Source organism: Equus asinus, chromosome 7 (assembly GCF_041296235.1).
Source record: "Equus asinus isolate D_3611 breed Donkey chromosome 7, EquAss-T2T_v2, whole genome shotgun sequence".
Classification (NCBI taxonomy): domain Eukaryota; kingdom Metazoa; phylum Chordata; class Mammalia; order Perissodactyla; family Equidae; genus Equus; species Equus asinus.
Window position 1 is genome coordinate 74,398,316 of NC_091796.1, and position 20,761 is coordinate 74,419,076.

Sequence of the window (20,761 nt, forward strand, 5' to 3'; positions counted from 1 at the left end):
CTGAGAGAACAGAAAGGATAGAAATATTACTATTACCAAGAAAATCTCTTATAAATACTAATATTTACCTAGCATTTTATTATTAATAAAAAGTTTTCATAAACTTCATCTTACTTGATCTTCACAATAACCTTGGGAAAGTACTACAGTCCCCATTTTACAAAACAGGAAATTGATTTGACCTCCATAGAAGCAGCATTCGAGGTGGAACCAGGACTGGAATCTGGGTCTTGTGACATTTTCCTCCTCACTCCAGGACCTTAAATTTCAGAAAGAAAATGCCCGGCCAATCTCTCCAACCTTGCCACACAGCTACACAGCAGATTACCACCACCTTGTAAGAAACACAGGACTGAACGCCTTCCTTGCTTGAATACTCTTAGGAGCTGGGGAGTGGCTGTGGAGCATGCTGAAACAACGGGGACCAAAGGGAGCTTCTGCTTCCTAAGCATCTTCAGAAAGCCTGACCCCCACCTAGACTGCCAAGGCAGGCCCAGAGACCGTGCTGAAGAGGAAAATGTCAGCAAGTTAAACTGGGGAAGACTGACGCTCCTTTTCTCCTCTCTGCCTACCCACCAGCATGGGTCCAGCCACCACTCCACTTTGGACCTTCTCAAAGCTTTAGCTTCTCCCACAGGTCACTCAGAGTAGACTCTCAGAAGAGGAAAGTCAGTAAATTGCTTAGGTTTTTGTTTATTTAAAAAAATCCAGAATGGACCCCAAACTTCCATGTTCACTTGTTAGCCAGATGTTCTGAATCGTTAAGATCTGGTCATGCAACTCCACACTCTGTGTTCCCCTCTCCTGGGGGGCAATCAGTTTCTTTGGTAGATAAGATGCACACTCTTAGTGAGGAACAGGCAAGGCTGGCAGAGGCTCTTTCCTGATGAACCCGATAACCCATTCCCACAAGCTTCCAGGCTGTTCATCAGACTTGACCACCATACAAATACGCCACCTGGACAAACTCTGGGCCCAGCGGCCTGTCAGAATCACACACACCCTTCTATCTCCAGCCCAGGGCCTCCTCCTCCACAAGTGAGTCCTGATTCTCCCTGCCTCTCCTCCTCTGCTCTCTCGTCACTATTTAGCTATGTGCCTTTCCTACAGTTCTTCTCCAGTTCTACGCATGCTAATTAATTATGAACATCACTCATTTTCCCTAATAGATGATAAACTCCTTAGAGACGGGTGTTACGTTGAATTCATCTCTGCGGCTCCCCCTCCACTTTCATGTCTGGCCAGGGGTTTAACTTTACACATAGTAGGGGTATAAGAGAGAACTGTCAGAATGGAAGCTACCTTGGTGTCTTAAAAACCAGGGTATCTGTGGAACAGATCCAAGGATCCCTGCATAAAAGACAGTCCCACTTCTCACACTGTCGTTTGGGAAAGCTCATGGAGTATGGTTCCCTTCTCCCTCCAGCTGCATCACCAGGGTCACTGTGGCTGGATCCAGCCGGCACAAGGTAGAAAGAAGGTAAAGCCAGACTGGCAAAGACAAGGGTTTCAAGTCTGGAGATTTACAGAGGTTAAAATTACATAAGCAAAAGCAAGGGGTTGGTGCTATTACACATCCCCAAGGAAAACCAGGGAAGGATTTGTGCGGCAGGGGGTAGCCAGAAGGAAATGAAGGAGAAGAAAGGGAATTTCCCGCAAAGAACACGGACACAAAGGGTGACGGCTGAGGCCTGAGTGGACGCCCCCCGTTGACAAGGGAATGAGACACTGCATTCCTTTTACAAGGATGGAAGCCCAGACACTGTTGTGGTGAGAGGCCACTGTGGTCTCAGAGAGACCCAGGGCCCTGCTCATGCCTCAAGCTGGAGACCAAGGCATCTGGGAGCAGAGTGGAGGGAGGGAAGTGGAGGGTACAGCCATGAACTTCAGACAGGCCCACGAGCGATGCGGGTGGTGGGAGAAGCACTCCAGAAAGGGCTCACAGGAAATGCTGGGCCCTTCTTACAAGGAAGAAGATGGCAACAATCACTGCTAAGTCTGATTCGGGCCGATCACTGGTGGAGCAGGTGAAGGGGCCCACCTGCCTCCATGCATACCACCCACACTCCAACTTTCTTTATTGGCCAAGGACTTAGGGTCGGAACATAGCTAGCTACCCTGGGCCAGGCTCCAGGGAGGCAATGATCACAGGGGTTGGTGGTAAAAGAAAATCCCAAGAATCAGATCTCAACCAGCAGGGGGAGGAGAAGCCATTTCCACTGGAGATTTACGATCTCCTTCTCTCTCTCTTTCTCTCATGCACACACACACAGAAATCTATTATGAACCTGCTAAGTAAAAATCTAACTCCAGTTTAAGGATAAGAGGTTTAGTCCAGAAAATCCTCCTTTCTGAGGTGGTGTGGGGAGGATGTTATCTGTTCTCTATTTCCTATCAAATCGCTCTTTCCTTTTGGGGCCACAAACAGGACGATAACAATTCTTCTATCCAGGACCAGGCAGGAGACCGAGGTACGTGATGAGGCCCCACGCACCTCTGCCCAGCTGTCCAGCCCCTCGACACTCCTTTGCCCAGACTTTCTCTAACTTCTGACTTTGGCCACAGGTCACTCAGGACAGAGGGCAGGGCCCACCTGGCACCACCTCCTGCCTGGGAGGAAGTGGGGGACATGTGAGAGCAGAGGCTACCTGAGCCAGGACTCTGTCCCCAGGGGCCTGGCCTGAGCCACGCAGCCAAATCTCCATCGCCGCCTTGCCAGGGCTCACGCCAACACACACAGAGCACTCACCACAGGCGGGGAGGGGAGTAGACCTCAGGATTATGAGAACAGCTCCCTTAACCCCCACGGCCCCAAACGGTACCTGCCAAGGCCTTGATCCGGGACCTCTCAAAGAGCCTGGCTGAGCTGTTGTCATTATCCAGCTCATCGTCCGGGGCATCCCAGCGGGCATTGATCCGGCTGTATGGTGGCTGGTTGCCCAAATTTTCAACCTCCGTGGCCGATGTCATGTCAGCAGGCTCTCAGCAGCTACGCCTGCCTCAGTCTTCATGGAAGGGTCCCTAGGGGGGACAGCAATACAGTCAGAGGGTTAGCTCCCACCCCCTTGGACTTTTTCTCAGGGGAAACTTATTCGGAGCATCCGACAGGAGTAGATCCTTGCGGGAGCAGCACGCAGTGCCACCTGCCTGGCCATGCTTCCTACCCGGGGTCTCGGGGTCGTTGGTTATAAAATATTGCAGCAGCAGCAACAGTAACGGTGGCAGCGGTGGCGGGGACAGAGAGCTGCATGCAGCAAGGGTCGGGATGGCCAGCAGGTGGAGACGTCAGTCGCAGCAAGCCCGCTTCCTCCAAACCCCTGCCACCACGGGAGCACCGAGAGGGGCGGCTCTCCTGAGAGCCAGAGGCTGGCGGGGACGAGCTGGCAGGGAGGAGCAGCCGCACCCTGTGGACTGGGGCCAGGACCCAACCTGGGCAGGCAGTGGGAATACGGAAGGAGAGAGGAGAAGCTGGAGATGGCTGAGTCCAACTCAACACGAATCAGTGGGGAGAGGGATGAATGTGAGCTTCAAAATGCCACTGGTGCCTTGACGCTGCGCGGAGGGAAGTTCACTCCTCCCAGAGGCTGCCCAGGAGCCCTCCGAGTTCTTTCCCAGCAGCTAATGTTCAGAAAGCTGCCCTCTTGGTTGGTTTTGCCTTCTTTGAAGTGTGACCAGGTGCTTGGACAAGGTCTCCTGTTGAATCCCAGGACAGACCAAGGAGCCCAGACAAGCCTGCTGGCCCATCAAGGCTGTCAGCATGACGGTGGGGCGGTGCTGGTGAGGGGATCCCACAGATGGTGGGCTGTGTGTGTTCACCGATGCAGTGCACATGGGCATCAGAAGCACTGGGTCCTCAATCACCCATCATTTATTATGTTTGCTCATTCATTCATTCATCCATTCACTATTAATCCAAGTATGTACTAAGAACCAGCAAGGTGGCAGGCACGGTGCTAGGTGATTACGGGTAAGGCAGGAAGGTCCCTGTCCTTACGGAGCTTATACTCTGGCAGCAGAACAGATGATGAAATATGCAATTACAATACAGCGTGACGTGTGCCACCACTGGGAAGGAATGGGGAAAGTGGGGGACTCCCCACAGTGGCTGGGTATCAGGGGGAGGGAAGGTTAAGCTGATTCCTAAAGGAAGCTTGGAGACATCCTGAGAAGGAACAGATGAAAAGGGACGAGTCTAAACAAAGGGAATAAAGAGCAGGTACAAAGTTCTGAAGGTGAGAAAGGACATGGCAAGATTCAGGAACCTTATGATGTAACTGGAGGGTGAGGGCAGGGCCGGGGAGAAAAGCGGGGCAGGAGGCTAGGGATGCCGGGCTAGGTCCTGAATGTCCTGGACCTCTGGAAAAAGATGAGCTTCCCTTCAGCCTTAACTTCCTCACCTGCACCTGCCATTCAGTCATCTCCCAGGGAGCTTAAGGGACTCCAAGATCAAGTCTGTGAGAGGGAAAAGGGAGCCCAGAAATTTCACTCCAAGAGAGCAAAGGCGGGGGGAGGCTGTGAGGCAGACAAATGACAAGGGCAACTAATGAGCTGTGAGGAAAACCACTCCCTCCACGAGCGTGTGCACACACACGCCACACAAGCCCCCTCACATCTAACACAGACATGCTCCAATACACACAGCCAATTCACACATACCCCCCACACATTCACACACACGTGCATTCACATCCAACAAACACACACACTCCAACACATCCAATACATACACACACCCTAACACACACGCACACTCGCCCACCCAAGCGGCAAGCGCTTCAAGAAGAAATGAAGCAGCTCACAATCCAAGCATAGCTGCAGTGCTCTAGCCCTTATTTCTCAGACAGAATCACTTCAGACTCTTTTCCCAGTCTATGAATCAATCCCACCACATCCCTTTGAAGTAAGACAGGAGCCAGAATTATCCGCCCTGATGGCTCAAGGGAGAAAACCAAGACCTACTGTCGGGCAGGCCTCCCAAGGTCATGGAGGGAATTACGGCCGTGGCTGCAGCCCAGTTTGTCCCCCTTGACCAGGCAGATTTTAGGGAAGCAGTGGGGAGAGAACATGGCACAGGGAGCACATTCCCCAGCCTCCAGGGTCTGGCAAGGGTGTTTGCTACTCAGGGGAAGGGAAGTGAAGGTGGGGAAGGCAGTCATCACCCCAAACGCCCCACGATTGCCAGTCTGTGCCCAAGAACAAATGGACATGCTGCTTCCAGGGCTGAGATCTCCCACTTCACCGGCTGGGGAAGGACTCCCCACTCCCCAGGCCTTTCCCCACTTCCCTGAAGCGGCTACCACCGGCTCTGGGCTCTGAGCGGGAGAGGGACTGCCAGGCTGACCACCTCCTGCTGGACTGCAGGCCGCTGCCAGACACAGGAGGCGAGGTGAGATCAGATCCTGCGTGCGGGAGGTAACCAGACCCTGGCTCTCCTTCTTGACTTGGGCTATTTTTAAGAGTGGCCGAGAGAGGCCCAGGCCTGGGGCCGGGGGAGTGAGATTACCTTTGCCATGGCTCCGTAAATAGGTCTGCCCCAGAAAGATGAGCCTGAGCAGGCAGACAAGCAGGCCCGGCGTTCAAGACAAGATTGATGGCCCCGGGTGCAGAAGAGCAGCCACTTGACAGCAATTCATCCTGCTTAAAAACGCCATGTCTCCTGCGACCGCAGCTCAGAGGAGGCAGCAGCCAGGCAGCGGCTCTGCCAGGAACGTGAAAAAACACATAAGTGTGTCTAAATACACAATTCTAGGGTTTTTTGTTTGTTTGTTTTTAGAAGGGTCAGATTCCTGAAGACAAACACCAAGGAAAGAAGATTCAGAAACTAAAGAAACGCCCTCTTTCTCCTGTCCCCAGCTGTGCCCACCCCAGCAGCCTGCCCAGATGGCGCTCCATCAGAGCCAAGGGGTGGGGGGCGGGCCAGTGTGCTCAGCAGCAAGGGGAGAATCTTGGAGAACCGGGTATGAGAGGCAGCAGAGAAGAAAAGAAAACAGGAAAGCTACAGATGGTTACTCCAGGAAAACAAAACAAAAAACCCCAACAAAGCCTAAAACTAAATTCAACCCAGTGCTTTCCCAACGTCACCCGTGTCTATTTCCACTACGGTCATAACGTCCCCTCGAAGGCCTGGCAATAAAGAAACTACCATGACTGAAAAGAATATCATCTGTTGAGGGCTTACAGTGGGGCCACCTAACCAAATGGGGAGTCATGGAAATGACGTTTAAGTGGATACCTGAGGGGAACTTGGAGAGGAGGTGCTCCAGTCACGTTTTTAAGGATGTAGGTCATCTATGTATCCAGAGTGGCCCTCCATGAGCACGGAGGACAGCGAGTACATGGCTAACGTTAGACCCTAAACTGCACCTTGCGCCCCTGCCAGCAAACTCAGGAAAAAGGCGTAAGAAATAGTTCCTTGAGCCTCCACTCCCCAATTCACCCTCAAGCTCCCAAGAAGTCCTTCTTGTAACCCCCCAGACCCTTGTCAAAGTGTGGGTGGCTCTTCTCTGGTGTGTGCAACTCCACGTCCAGGAAAGCCCACCTTCCCTCTCCATCTGCCTGCCTATCCAGCAGCTGAGCGGGCCCGTCTCCAAATGCACAGCCCAGAGGCTCACCTTCACCCGGTGAGCTTCTGCCACCCCCAGACCCCAGGTTATACTCTGAGCAGGATGGGTCCCTAGAAGACCTGCCCACAGCTCAGTAGTGGGAGCTCATCTGACCGCCCTGGGCACAGACGAGCAGACGGAGCACCTGCTTGGTAAGTGGATTTCACAATATCACTGACACAACCCCCAGTTCCACCCTGCCCACGTGTGCCAAGGAACCCACATGCTTCTGAGACCAGGTGGTAGGCCCTGGAATCTCAGCCTCATGTGCTATGTCCAGTTACTCCCTGGGCGGTTAGGAACCCAAGAAGTGGCTGCAGTGACAGCTCCTCTCCCACCTGCAGGGTGCTGCCGGAGCCCCGGCTAGAACCACCCCCAGCCCTCCCTGTAGTGCTGAGCAGAAGAGGATGGATGCTCTTTTCTTCTTCTCCCCACCCCATCTCCTCTTCCCTGGGCCACAGGAATGCGAGAAGCAACAAAGCCCAAAGGTCTACTGTGGAGGGGGAAATGGGGAAATACAGGGTCCCAGGTGTGAGTGTTACAACAGCTTAGACATGGGCTTCCTTAAACAGGGAATTTAGACCCACTCTACCTTTATTTTCTCTCTAGCTGTGAGGTTTGACCCCTCGCCTGCTTTCATCCTTTTTTTTTTTTTTTGGTGAGGAAAATTCACCCTGAGCTAACATCTATTGCCAATCTTCCTCTATTTTTGCTTGAGGAAGATTAGCCCTGAGCTAACATCTGTGCCATCTTCCTCCCTTTATATGTGAGACACCACCACAGCATGGCTGATGAGTAGAGTAAGTCCGCACCTGGGATCCAAAGCCATGAACCCAGGCCAGAGAAGTGGAGTATGCAAAACTTTAACCACTGTGCCACAGGGTGCTTTCTATTTTGTGCTTCCCCCTTATGCTACTCCCACTCCGCTTTTAACATATTTTGGTACTATGGCAACCCAGTCAGGAGATTACATCCTAAAGTTTCCCTGGTAACTTTTCCACCAATGCATTTACCAAAAGGGAATATCCTTCGACTCCCTCCAATCATAATCTCATTGCACATTCACAGACACCTTAAAGAACAGTCAAATACAGAAACACACATACACACTAAAACAGCACGAGAACCAATGAGACGCCCCGAGCAGAGTACTCTAAATCTATCTCCAGTCCTAACATCCTTCCCGCCTCCAAGCTCTAGTCTGGCACCTTCATTTGTCTACCAGACATCTCCACCTAGAAAGTACAGTTCAGTCTCAGTATGACTAAGATGGAGCACACGGCTCCCAGGGCAGGAGAACAGGAGAGTTTCAGGACCATGGGGTGACCGGTGAGGCCCAGGCAAGCACACCACCTGTGGGGGACCTTTCCAGCAGATGGACAGCAGCACAGTGCCTGGACCAAGCTGCTTCCCCTCCCCAGAGCACACTCTGCTTTCCCACACTGCAGTTTCCATCTCAACTGGCCTGGCCACCAGTCCATCAGTGGCAGGGTGTGGTTTGGGGTTCTTAAAGTCTCAAGATTCCTGTCCATGGTTGCCACCATCAAGGATCCCCACACATTTGCAATATCCTAGTCATTGTAGTCCACTGCTTTTTGGTGAGGCCTTAGCTAGATCCTTCTGCTCCAGTTTTTGTCACCGGCCAGGGACTTTAGGCCCACATGTCACAACTTGTCCACCCTCATCATGGAAACATCTCCTACTAAGAACTGGCTCCAGTTATGCTGCAGCTGTTGGAATGGGGGGAGAGGTCACAGCCCCAACAGCTCTTACAGGGATTTGGTTGGGGAACAGGTGCTGCTCAGCTCTGCCATAGTGATTGCCCCACTAGCCCTCTGTCTTCCCAGCATCTATCGTCCTACACAGAGGCAACTGTCCACTAGGAATGATTAAAGGAGACAGGAGGGATCATACTCTTAATATATGTAATTTTCGAAGATTATCCTCCATTGGGATTCTTGGGCTCAATATCTACATTTCCAGAAAGGTATTATAACTCAGTCCTACTTCTTACCTCTCCCAACTCACCTTTTCCAAGATAGCCACTGGTCTCCTCTCCCAGAATAAGTAATAATATGTGGTAGTTAAATTGAAAAGTTGAATGCCCAATTTCTCTTGTTCCATGAAGACTTTTCCAGAACACCCACAGTGACCTCTCTTTTCTCTGATGAAAACTGCCCAGGGAGAAAGTGAGGTCTCAATATTGGAAGTAGTCAAGAAAAGGTTGGTATAACTGATTTGAAATAATTGTTGAGATATTTCTAATGAAGTAATTGATTCAGAAAAGATCAAAAAAATAAAAACATTAAATAAAACATAGATGGGGAACTATACAATGGTATCAATTTCCCAACACCTGAATGCAGAGATGAATCTTAGCATCACTACGAACAGGACAACCAGATACTGTGTTTCACCTAACATGATGCAAAATGATGGACAGCATGACCAATGGCATTCTTGCCAAAAAAACTGAACCTCAATCTGATCAAGTCTTTATGGCTAATTTCCTATTGACAGAAATTATAGGAGATCGAGAAACAAGTTAAATGACAATATGAGGAATCTGCAGATGACTGACTCCATTTTAACAAGTCAATGCATTAACACAAACAGACAAAAAAAAGGAGCAAAGACTAGGGACTGGTGTAGATCAAAAGAGACTTAGGAGACGTAATAACTGAAATGTAAAGTGTACCCTGTTTGGATCTTGAATCAAACAACTATCAAAACACATTTTTGAGACAACCAGGGATATCTGAGTTATAGACTCAATATTGGATGATAACCAGGAATTATAGTGAATTATGTTAGCTCTGCTAATGACATTGTGGTTATGTAAGAAAATGAACATATTTTTTAGAGATGCTGAAGAATGTAGTAGGGGGACATGACATGTTATCTGGGATTTGCTTCAGCAAAGTGGGGAGCAGTGAAGCAAGTGGGGAACCCCTAACAACAGTTGACTTGGGGTGATCCACACATGGGAGGCTCATGATACTAGTCTACTTTTGCATATGTTTGAAAATTCTTAAATATATTTTTTACGTATTTTTTTGTATATGTTTGAAATTTGTACAATAAAAATGCTAATTTGTTATTACAGTTAAGTTTTATCAGTTTCATAAAAAATAGCCATATGCTCTGAGGACAGCTAGAACTCAGAATAGAAATCAACCCCTTACCATGGCCCTACTGCTTGGCATGCTCTGGCTTCTGCCTCCCCACACTTGCTACATGTAATCTGTGAGCCTCCTTCCAGTTTTGCAACTAGCCATTTCCTCCCCAGCTCAGACTGTTGTGCACGCTGTGCCCTCTGCCCAAGACACTTCCTGGAGCATCTCGCCTGTCTGCCTCCTTCTCATTCCTCAGGTCTCCTGAGATATCACTCTCCTATACACGGGGCTCAAAGTTTTCCCTGAGCACCCTATCTCAGATGGGTCCCTCCTTTGTCATCCTCACTCGGGGCACCCTACTTGATCCCTTCATAGCACTCACTATAATTCTAATTATTCATACATCTATTGGTTTACTTTTGTTTTTGCCTCTCCCTGCTTAGACCATGGGCTCCTTGCAGGCAGCAGCCATGTCTGTTTTATTCATAATTGTATTCCAGTGCCTACTACTGTGCCTGGGACATATAGGTGCTCAATAAATATTATCCACCTCTCAGAGGCCTAACTCTGGAGCCTCTATAAACGAGTGCCTATTCAGTATTTACTCATCACCAAGGCCAGTCACATACCTGTGTAAAGTGTCTGTCATTCATCATTCTTTTATGTGCTAAAGCTTCCCTTCAGGCCCTTACCATTTCCCACCTGGATGTGTGTGACGGTCTGTCGGTCTGTCCGTGCTCGGCCTCTTCAATCCATCCTGCACAGCCCCCTCACAATGACACACCTCTACTGCGGGAGCTTTCAGTAACTCTCTCTCACACACAGTCCACTCCAGCCCTACACCATTTAGTGCTGAGTTCATACTGTCATGTGCTAACTCTGCTCCAACCAGGAGGGTCCACGTCCCCCACCCCCATCATTGTGTCATGTACCTCTACAGCTTTATTTCTGCCACATCCCATATACTGAAATTTTGGCATCTTTCCTCTCTCCTTGCAATTTAATACAATTTTTAAACATTTAGAAACACAAAAACAACGACAAAAAAACATATAGCATTGGAGATTGGATTGGTGGTTACCATAGGGGAAGGGGGGAGGGGGGAGGGCAAAAGGGGTGATTAGGCTCACATGTGAGGGGATGGACTATAATTAGTTTTCGGGTGGTGAACATGATGTAATGTACACAGAATTCAAAATATGATGTTTATCCGAAAATAATAAAACCCCCCAAAAAAGAAAATAAAAATAAATAAATAAAATAAAATAAATAAGTCCTGGAATGTAATGTACAGCTTGGTGACTATAGTTAATAATACTGTGCTGTATATTTGAAAGTTGGTAATGGAGTAAATCTTAAACGTTCTCTTCAAAAGAAAAAAAAAAACGAAACACAAAACATAACATTTCCCTAGAATCTGAACGAGGCCAGCTCTCCCCTCCTATCTAACCTCATGGATCCTCTACCACCTCTATGCCCAAGTGGAGGGCAGTGAGACGGGCTCAGGGAAGGCTGGTGATGATCCGTGCACTGACTCCCTTCTCAGCCCCACTCCCTTCCCTCAGTCTCGCTGCCTTGCCGGGTGAGGCCAGATCCTCACCACCCTTCCTTATGCCCATCCCTCAAATCCTGGGAGGAAGATGACTCTTCAGCTTTTTCTCCCTCCCATCTTCATTTTAACATGCTCAAGTCTTTCTTATCCTAAATATAAAACTCCTCCTAGTCATCCTTTCACTCTTCCCTTTCAGAGCCAAACTTCTTGACAAAGTTGCCAAGGATATGAAGAGGTGATTTACAGAAGAGGAAACTGAAAAGGCTAAAACCCTATGAAGAGATACTCGGCCTCATTAGTTACCCAAGAAATGCAGATCAAAACAAGGGGACACCACAGGCCAACATTATCAAGCTGAGTAATGCAAGGTGTAGTTAGCGATGTGCAAGCAGGAACCTCATGCTCTGCTGGTGGGAGTGCATACTGGCCCAGTTGTTCTGGAGGGCAGCCTGCCAGTACTCAGGCAGGTTATGTATCTGCAACTCCACTCCTGGGCAGAGAGACCAAAGAAATTCTCACACAGGTCTAAAAGGGGACATATGCAAGGATGTTCAGTGCAGCATGGACTGTGGTGGTGGGAGGTGGAGATAACCTGTGTGTCCATGCCTGGGGATGGACAGTAAAATGTAGGGAATGTACACATGGAGGACACATGGCAGCACTGGAAGATCTTAAGAACATAGTGCTTGATAAAATAGTTAAGAAATAGAATGAGCTCTATAATGCATCACTGACACAATTTTTAAATATCTGCATATAAAACAATATACATAAGAACATATACAAACAAAAGGAATTTAACTCTTAAACATATGAAAATGGTTGCCTCTAGATGGAACGAGGGGAATGGAAAAGGAAAATAGAGACAAAAGGAAATCCATCAACCAACCAATCAGGAGAGTGGCCTTGTCTAGAAAATGATGACAATGAACTGAGAAGTATGATGACCTCAGCCCTCTGCTACTAAGACAAAAAGATACAGTATATTTATCTATATTGATGAGACTTTCCTCATCCCATACCCAACTCACTCCTCAATTCACTGAAATCAGGCTTTGCCCATCACTTCATGAAACTCTTCTCGTCAAAAGTCACTGACACCTCCTTTCCTTGTTGCTTAAAACAACTGATGTTTTTCAGGTCTCATCTTGACTTCTCGGCAGCATTAAGCTCTGTTGGCCATTCCAAAATTTCCTGAAATCACTTCCTCTGTCTTCCAGGACATGCTCCTCTCTCAACTCTCTGGCCCTTCCTCCTTGGCCTGCTCTGTGGGCTACTCTCCCTTTCTCTGTCCTTTGAACGGTGATGTTCCCCAGAGTTCTCTCCTGGGCCTCCTCCACTTCCTCCTCTGTCTACAAACTCTTCTTAGGCTATCTCCCTCACTCCCATGACTTGAATTACCATCTCATGCTAATGGCTTCCAAATCTATCTCCTCAACTCCCACCCAACTGCCTTCTGAACATCTACTGGAAGGCCCACAGGCCCGTCATATTCAACATGACCCCCAAGTGAATCTATCACCTTCCCTGTCCCAGTACTTCTTGTCATGTTCCCTGTCCACCAATATCCCAATGGCCCCAACCGAAATCTGGGGTTGTGCCCTACCCCTCTCCTCTCCTAGTCTTTCATCAGTTCAGTCCCCTCAGTGTCTCTCAAGTCTCTATTTTTCTATGTCTCCACTGCTCCCCATCACTTCTGGCCATCATTATCTCAAGTCTAGTGGTTTCCTGGTGATTTCTTTGTATCCTATTTGTCCTTTGCCCACCATCTCAACCCATCTCTATAGCGTAGCCAGAAAGGTCATCTTAGAATAAAAATATGGTAATGTCACTTCCATACTTTTTTTTTTTAAGATTAGCACCTGAGCTTATGACTGTTGCCAATCATTTTTTTTCTGCTTTTTTCTCCCCACATCCCCCCAGTATACAGCTGTATATTCCAGTTGTGGGTCCTTCTTTAGTTGTGGCATGTGGGACGCTGCCTCAGTGTGGCCCGATGAGGGGCGCCATGTCCACGCCCAGGATCCGAACCAGTGAAACCCTGGGCTGCCAAAGCGGAGTGCGCAAACTTAACCACTCGGCCTTGGGGCTGGCCCTCACTTCCATACTTGAAGAGCTCTTCTCTATCTCAGAAAAAAAGTGGAAACCCAAAACAGAGCCTAATCAAAGCCCTTTGTACTCTATCTCCTAGATGAACACCATTTCCATCCAACCCTTCCTACTTCCCCAAAGCCACATTCCAGCCATAATGAACTCTATTCGGATCCCTGGCTCTCTCTGGACATGATCTTTGCACATGTTCTTCCCTCCACCCAGAGAACCCTCCCTCTCTTTCAGAATAATTTCTTGTCCTTCAGAACTCAGCTTAGCCTTCACTTCCTTCGAGAAACCTCCCCATCTCCACACCATCCCCTGCAGCAGTGGGAGGTGAGAGGGTTTCTTTCAGGTTCCTGTCATACGCAGTGCTCATTTTCATCAAAGCACTTAGCCACATTATAGGATAATCATCGATTTCTCTCTCTTTCCCAATAAACTATAAGCTGCTTGAAGCCAGGGACATCCTTATTCATTCTTTTTGTCCCACTTGCCCAGCATAAATGCCAGGTGCATGAAATGGGGCTACAAAATGTTGAACAAATGGGTGAAGACTGAGAAATGCAGAGCACTGCTCCTTCAGAGTATAAGAGCAGCTCCTGCAGGGGACACACTATTTGGAGGCCAATTTGGAGGTCAAGGTAGTAAGGGAGGTGGAAACATGGTGTGTGTAGGGCCATGGGTTCAGACTGGGCACTGGTGCCTGACATTATCACTGTTGCCCCTGCTGTCTCAACCACACTTTCCTGCTGCCTCTTCCTCTTTGGCTGGACTGTGGTGGCATAAGGGATGGGCAGTGACAACAGGGCCCAAGCTCCTACGAATGCCTACAATCTCGAAACTTCTCAGAGTTGTTATGTTTCAATCCATGCCTCAATTTCCTCACCCGAAACACTGATGAAAGCAGCAGCTTCTCACCCAGAACTCTTCTAGACAGGGAAGTCCCACCCCACTCAGCTGAAAAGTCTTTTATAGTTTCTTTCTTGTGTCACAGAAATGTCAGTCATGGAATTGTTTCTCTCCATACATCTCTGCACACAAATGAAAAGAGCTATTTTAAAAGTTGAACCTATAAATAATATATAAGTTATGGGTGCCAATTTAGTTATTCATTCATGTCAGAGCTTTTAAAATAATTAAATTAAAATTAATCTTTTAAAAGTTGCTTGGGCCCATAATGACTCCTGAGGGAACAGGTAGGTGCTGGCTGGAGGATTTTCCCATCCTGGGCCAGGGCACAAGCCTGGCACAATGGGGCCGTCCTCTGGAGACAGACACAAAGTTGCCTGCAAGGGCAGCTCCAGCCTCACAGCAATAGCAAGTAGAGCCTCTTCAGGCCTGGCAGAGCCAGTTCCTGCCGTGCACCACCTCCCAGGCCTGCAGAGAGAGCACCTCTCAGCCGCTGGAGTCTATTCAGCCCCTTCCCCGGGCTTCGCTAATGCTGCTGGCTCATGCAGTCACTCTGCTGCCCAGAGTCCTCAGGAAAAATACTTGGCTCTTTATAGGATTGTGCGGCCAAACCCAAGGCTAGGAAGGGAACCTGGAATTTACTAAGACCTTTATGTACCTTGCCCCATTTAATACATAAACCACATTCATAAGCTGTTAGATGTTATTGTTATTATCATCACTGTTCCCATTCTGTCAAAACAGAAGACCTGGGTTGAAATCCTAACTTCTGTACTTAATAGCCTTGTGCTCTTCTATAAGTCACTCAACCACTCTGTACCTCAGTTTCCCCATCTGTAAAATGAGGGAAACACCCTGTGTTTCCGTGGCAGTGACTGCTTGGGCTTAACAGTGTCTGAATTCTACTCTTTCTACATGCAGAGCTTGGAGACACTTCCAGTCACCCTGTGGGCAGGTGTAACTGTGTGACTGAATGAGCAAAAGTGACGAGCACCACTTCAAGGTCTTAGTCATTAAAATCTTCCCCATAATTCTCTTATTCCTTCCCCTAAAACTCCTATAACCCAGAGGACGAGGCCGCAAGATGGAAGGAAGCTGATTTCCTGGATAAGTGTGGGGAGCAAAGCCTCGCCCTCCATTTACACCCATTTACTCATCTGTGATGTGAGCGAGAAATAAAATCAGATTTTCAACTTCTTTATTAGAGCAGCTAAGGTACCCTAATTAACATACCCACCACTTACCACATAAAGCTGTTGTACAGACTAAATGAAGTTATACGAAAATGATGTATAAACTGTACAGTACCATACAGTCCCAAGATATTGTTATTTACAGATAATATACAGTATCTCTCAGTATGAAGTTCATGGTTCTGCTCAATATGTAAGTTCTCACAGTAAAAACGACAGTGTACAGTAGGTGGAGTCCCCTGTCATTACCCTACTGCCCTCTGCAACTCTCTTTCCCTTTCACCCCGCCTCAGGCAGCCACGCTCTCCCGACCTCCCCTGATGCCAGCTTCCCCTGTTGGTCTGAATGACCCAAGCACCACTCCTTCTTCAGACCTACCGTGCCAGCCCTACTTCCAAACAAAATTGACTTCAACAACCTAATTCCCTATGACTGTAAACTCCTTAAAGGGAAGGAGGCCATTGTCACTTCGGAGGTCCTCACACTGGTAAGTCCTCAATTGGTACATGTTAATTGGATGAAACCGATGTACCTACCTTCCCGAGGAGCCAGAGTCTCTCTCCTAGGGAACAAATCTTAATAAGGGCCTTATGGAAATATAATATCTTACTCAAAGGAGGGATATGAAAGAGGCAGTTTAGGAGCCAAACCAGGCCAACGGGTGAGAAGTGGTTGGTGAGACAGGCTACTCGGGCATGTTAAAATCATGCAAGGGAGGCAACCTCTTTTCACCTACAGAGAAAGCAAGTTGTGCCTAGAGAGTCCCTGAAAAGTGTAGACTTAACATACAACTTGAGCTAGAAGGCCAACCTGGTCAGGGAGGAGGAGCTGTCCAAGGTTAAAGAACATGGTGAAAAGGGTGTCAGAATGAAGCCCACATTTCCTGCCTTCTAGAGTTATGCTCAGACCTCTTAGCCTCACTGCTGGCCTAGCCATAACCAAGGTCTTTGATGAATCTGCCAACCCTGTTCTAGCATCTTGTATTTGATGACAGAATCAAGACAAGTATTCACAAGGAGGTTGGCACTGTTAATTAATTAATTCAACAAATTTTTATTGAACAATAACACCCCAAAAATCCATGAAATACTTAGGTATAAGTAGAATAAAATATGCGCAAAAACCACAGGCCAAAAACTACAAAACACTGATGAAAGAAATTAAAGATCTAAATAAATGGAAAGATATACCATGCCCATGGATTGGAAGATTCAATGTTGTTAAGATGTCAGTTTTCCTCAAACTGATCTATAAGCTTAGTGCAATGCCAACCAAAATTCGCACAGAATTTTTTTTAGAAATCAACAAGCTGATTTTAAAATTTATTTGGTTAAGACAGAGAAAATAGAACAGCAAAACTATTTCGAAAAGAACAAAATAATGAAGGACTCACACTACCTGATTTCAAGACTTACCATAAAGTTATAGTCATCAAGATAGCCTCATATGGCAAAAGCTTGGACATATTTATCAACAGAACAGAATGAAGTCCAGAAATAGACTGACATATATATATGGTCAATTGATTTTCGACAAAGTTGCAAAAACAACTTAATTGAGAAAGAATAGTCCCTTCAACAAACAGTGCTGAACAACTGGACGTCACATGAAAAAGAAAATGAACCTTGACTCATACCTCACACCGTATACAGAAATCAACTCGAAATGGATTATAGACCTAAAGGTAAAATCTGAAACTGTAAAACTTCTAGGAAAAAAATAGGAGAAAATATTTGTGAAGTTGGGTTAAGCAAAATATTTTAGATACAACATCAAAAGTATGATCCATAAAAGATCAGGTATTACAAGAGAAAAATTGTATTAATTTAACCACCAAGAGTAAAAATTTCTGCTCTTCAAAAGACATTAAGAGAATGAAAATACAAGACGCAGACTGGAAGGAAATGTTTGTAAAACACATTATCTGATAAAGGACTTGTATACAGGATACATAAAGAACTCTCGAAACTCATTAACAAGAAAACAAAACCTCAATTAAAACTGAGCAAAAGATTTGTACAGGGGCCGGCCCCATGGCTGAGTGGTTGAGTTCACACGCTCCACTTCGGCCACCCAGGGTTTCTCTGGTTCAGATCCTGGGCGCAGACATGGCACCACTGGTTAGGCCATGCTGAGGTGGCGTCCCACATACCACAACTAGAAAGACCCACAACTAAAATATACAACTATGTACTAGGGGGTTTTGGGGAGAAAATGCAGAAAAAAAATTAAAAAGAAGACTGGTAACAATTGTTAGCTCAGGAGCCAATCTTTAAAAAAAAAGATTTGTACAGATGTTTCATCAAAAAAAAAAAAAGACATATGTATGGCAAATAAACACATGAAAAGATGCTCAATTTCTTTTGTCATTAAACAAATGCAAATTAAAACCACAATGAAATACCACTACACACCTATTAGAATGGTTTTTTAGAAAACCTGAAAATAAAAAGTGTTGGTCAGGATGCAGAGCAACCAGAAGTCTCAAACATTGTTGGTGGGAATCCAAAATAGCACAGCCACTTTGGAAAAGAGTTTGGCAGTTTCTCATAAAATTAAACGCACACTTACCATAGGACCCATAGGACCCAGTAATCCTACTTCTAAGTATTTTTACCCTAGAGAAACAGAAACTTAGATTCACACAGAAACCTCTGTGCAAATGTTTATATCAGCTTTATTCATAATGACCCAAAACTGGAAACAGCTGGTGAATAGATAAACCAACCATGGTACATCCACACAATGGACTACTACTCAGTGATAAAAAAAAAGAAAGGACTGTTATACACTCAACACGAATGAGTCACAGACGCACTAGGCGAAGTGAAAGAAGTTGGGCTCAAAAGGCTTATACTGGGTGATTCAATTGATGCGACATTCTGGAAAAGGCAAAACTATAAGCACAGAAAACAAATCAGTGGCTGCCAGGGGTTAGGGCTGGGAAAAGAGGCTGACAACAAAGGGGCCTGAGGGAATCATTGGGGGTGACTGTGGTGATAGTTATACACTACATGCGTTTGTCAAAACCTATAGAAATGTATACTGAAGGACAAGCCCCGTGGCCAAGTGGTTAAGTTCGTGCGCTCCACTGCAGCGGCCCAGGGTTTCACCAGTTCAGATCCGGGGCGCGGACATAGCACTGCTCATCAGGCCATGCTGAGGAGGCATCCCACATGCCACAACTAGAAGGACCCACAACTAAAAATATACAGCTATGTACCAGGGCACTTTGGGAAGAAAAAGGAGAAATAAAATCTTTAAAAAAAAAGGAAATAAAGAAATGTACACTGAAAAGAGTGAATTTTACTGTATGTAAATTATACCTCACTACATCTGAAAACAAAACATTAGAACTAGGAACATAAACAAAAAGACTAAAACTAAATATTTATTGAGCACTTAGTATGTGACAGGGCCATTGTTATGAACTACTCTGATAATAATGATGTAGAATTATTACAATTTATTTTAAAATAATGAGAGGGTTTTCTGGAGCAAGGTATGATAATGGAGGATATAAATATGGTATAGACATGGATTCTGCCCTCAGGTTGCCTAAGACACGGATATAAGTAATGACACAACAAGACAGAATTATGTAAGTGTCAAAAGAGAGGCATAAAGAAAATGCCATGGGATTTCAGAGGTAGGAGAGAATATTGAAAGCTGGAGAAACCAGAGAAGTCTTCATGGAAGAGATGACATTTGAGTTGGGTGCTGATGACAGGGAGTGATGATTTCATTGTCCATGTAAACGATGTTTATCAGAGATTTTTCTCATGCAGTTTCTCTTTGATCCGCCTAACAACCCTGCGAGACAGGTGAGGGAGGTACATCAAGCTCAGTTTCAGTTAAACAAACTAAGATTTAGCAATCAAGTTCCTTGCCCAACACGTGGGCGGCAAAGCCAAAGTTTGAACTCATCATCTCAGAGTTCGGTCCATGCTCCGCTCCATGGTACACCCATCCAGAAGAAAAGCTCTTCTTTCTCATAAGATAGAGAGAGACTGTTGATGGCCCATTTCCACCTTAGGATCTCTTCAAGAGAATGGGCTACTTCTAGCATTTCTGGCCATTGAGAAGACCCCAAAAGGACAACAGGCTTATTTGAGTCTTTCCCACATATGGAATGAGAGCCAGCAGAAATTTTTTTGTGGCATTTGTTTAAACTCACAGATTAAGGTCTCAAAGCATCTTTTATAAACATTAAAAAAGCAAAAGCCTTGAAAGTTACAAGGATAATGTTGACTGCCTCAAATGCACATTCATATACACAACCCTGACATTGTTTAAGATGCACCCCCGGATCTTGTAGGGCAAATTAGGAAAGCTGCACTCAGTCTTAGAGGGGATCAGCTCCCCAAAAGAACTCTGAGGCTATTCCAAGAAGCCTCCTTGTGACCTCAAGGAGAACACTTGTTCACACACCTCGCCTGGCCGAGTCGTGACCCACAGAGCCCTTTCTCCATCATTTCTTCACGCGTCTGGGAGTTCATCTGGCACACACTTGCTGAGCTCTTGCTTTGGGGTCTGTCTACGTGCTAACCACTGGGTTTAATCACCTTTCTCTAGGGAAAAAACACGTTACCAGGGAGATATATGTGGCCTCTATGTTTTCTGCTATCTCCATCCTTTTTGCCCATTGCTAACTTAAAAAACAATGAAATAGTGCTGCTATGAACATCAATTTAATTAACCAAATATTTCCTGAATGGATACTATACATGTGCTCATAATGAGATGGTCCTTGTCCTCGAGGAGCTTTCCGTCAGGCAGGTAATTTAAACAACTGGAGAAAGTGCTTTCTCCTTTCTGTGCTCCAGTTTTCTTACCTGGATAACAGGGAGTGAATTTCTCCAGCTATTAAGGTGCTATCATCAAATATTTATTGAGCGCTTACCCAGTGCCAGGCACTGGACTTTACAAACACCATCACGTCGAATCCTCAGAACCACCCTGTGAGGCAGCCACTCCCCATATTATAGGTGAGGAAACTGAGGCTTAGAGGGGCCAGGGATTTGCCCCAGTCCATCAACCAGTAAGCACCAGAGCCAGGATTCAAACCCAGGCCATCCAGCTCAGAACTCCTGCCCTAACCACTGTGATCACAGGCCTGCCTGACCCGAGCCCTCTGCAGGAAGGAATGTGGAGATCAAAGGAGCAGGCTGCTAATAAACAGTCTTTAAATCATCTGAGACAAATTCTTCCACACCAGGCAACAAGAACATCCAGATAGGCAACAGGAAAGAAAGATGATCCACATCGGAGGCCAGAGAGGCCCTCTAGGGTCAC

General features: G+C 46.6%; 1 protein-coding gene across 5 annotated transcripts in view; it reads right to left on the bottom strand.

The window, feature by feature from the left end:
* SPTB (spectrin beta, erythrocytic) overlaps nt 1-20,761 on the bottom strand; it is a 114,082-nt gene that overhangs the window by 58,874 nt on the left and 34,447 nt on the right. For 4 of the 5 annotated variants that reach the window (XM_070513783.1, XM_014862605.3, XM_044773758.2 and 1 more), the window contains one exon: nt 2,823-3,021. In XM_070513783.1, coding sequence (XP_070369884.1) covers nt 2,823-2,970 — 148 coding nt within the window. In that variant the 5' untranslated portion in view covers nt 2,971-3,021. Of the gene's footprint in view, nt 1-2,822; nt 3,022-5,503; nt 5,643-20,761 lie in introns of those variants that run through there. The other variant, XM_070513782.1, reaches the window with a different exon arrangement.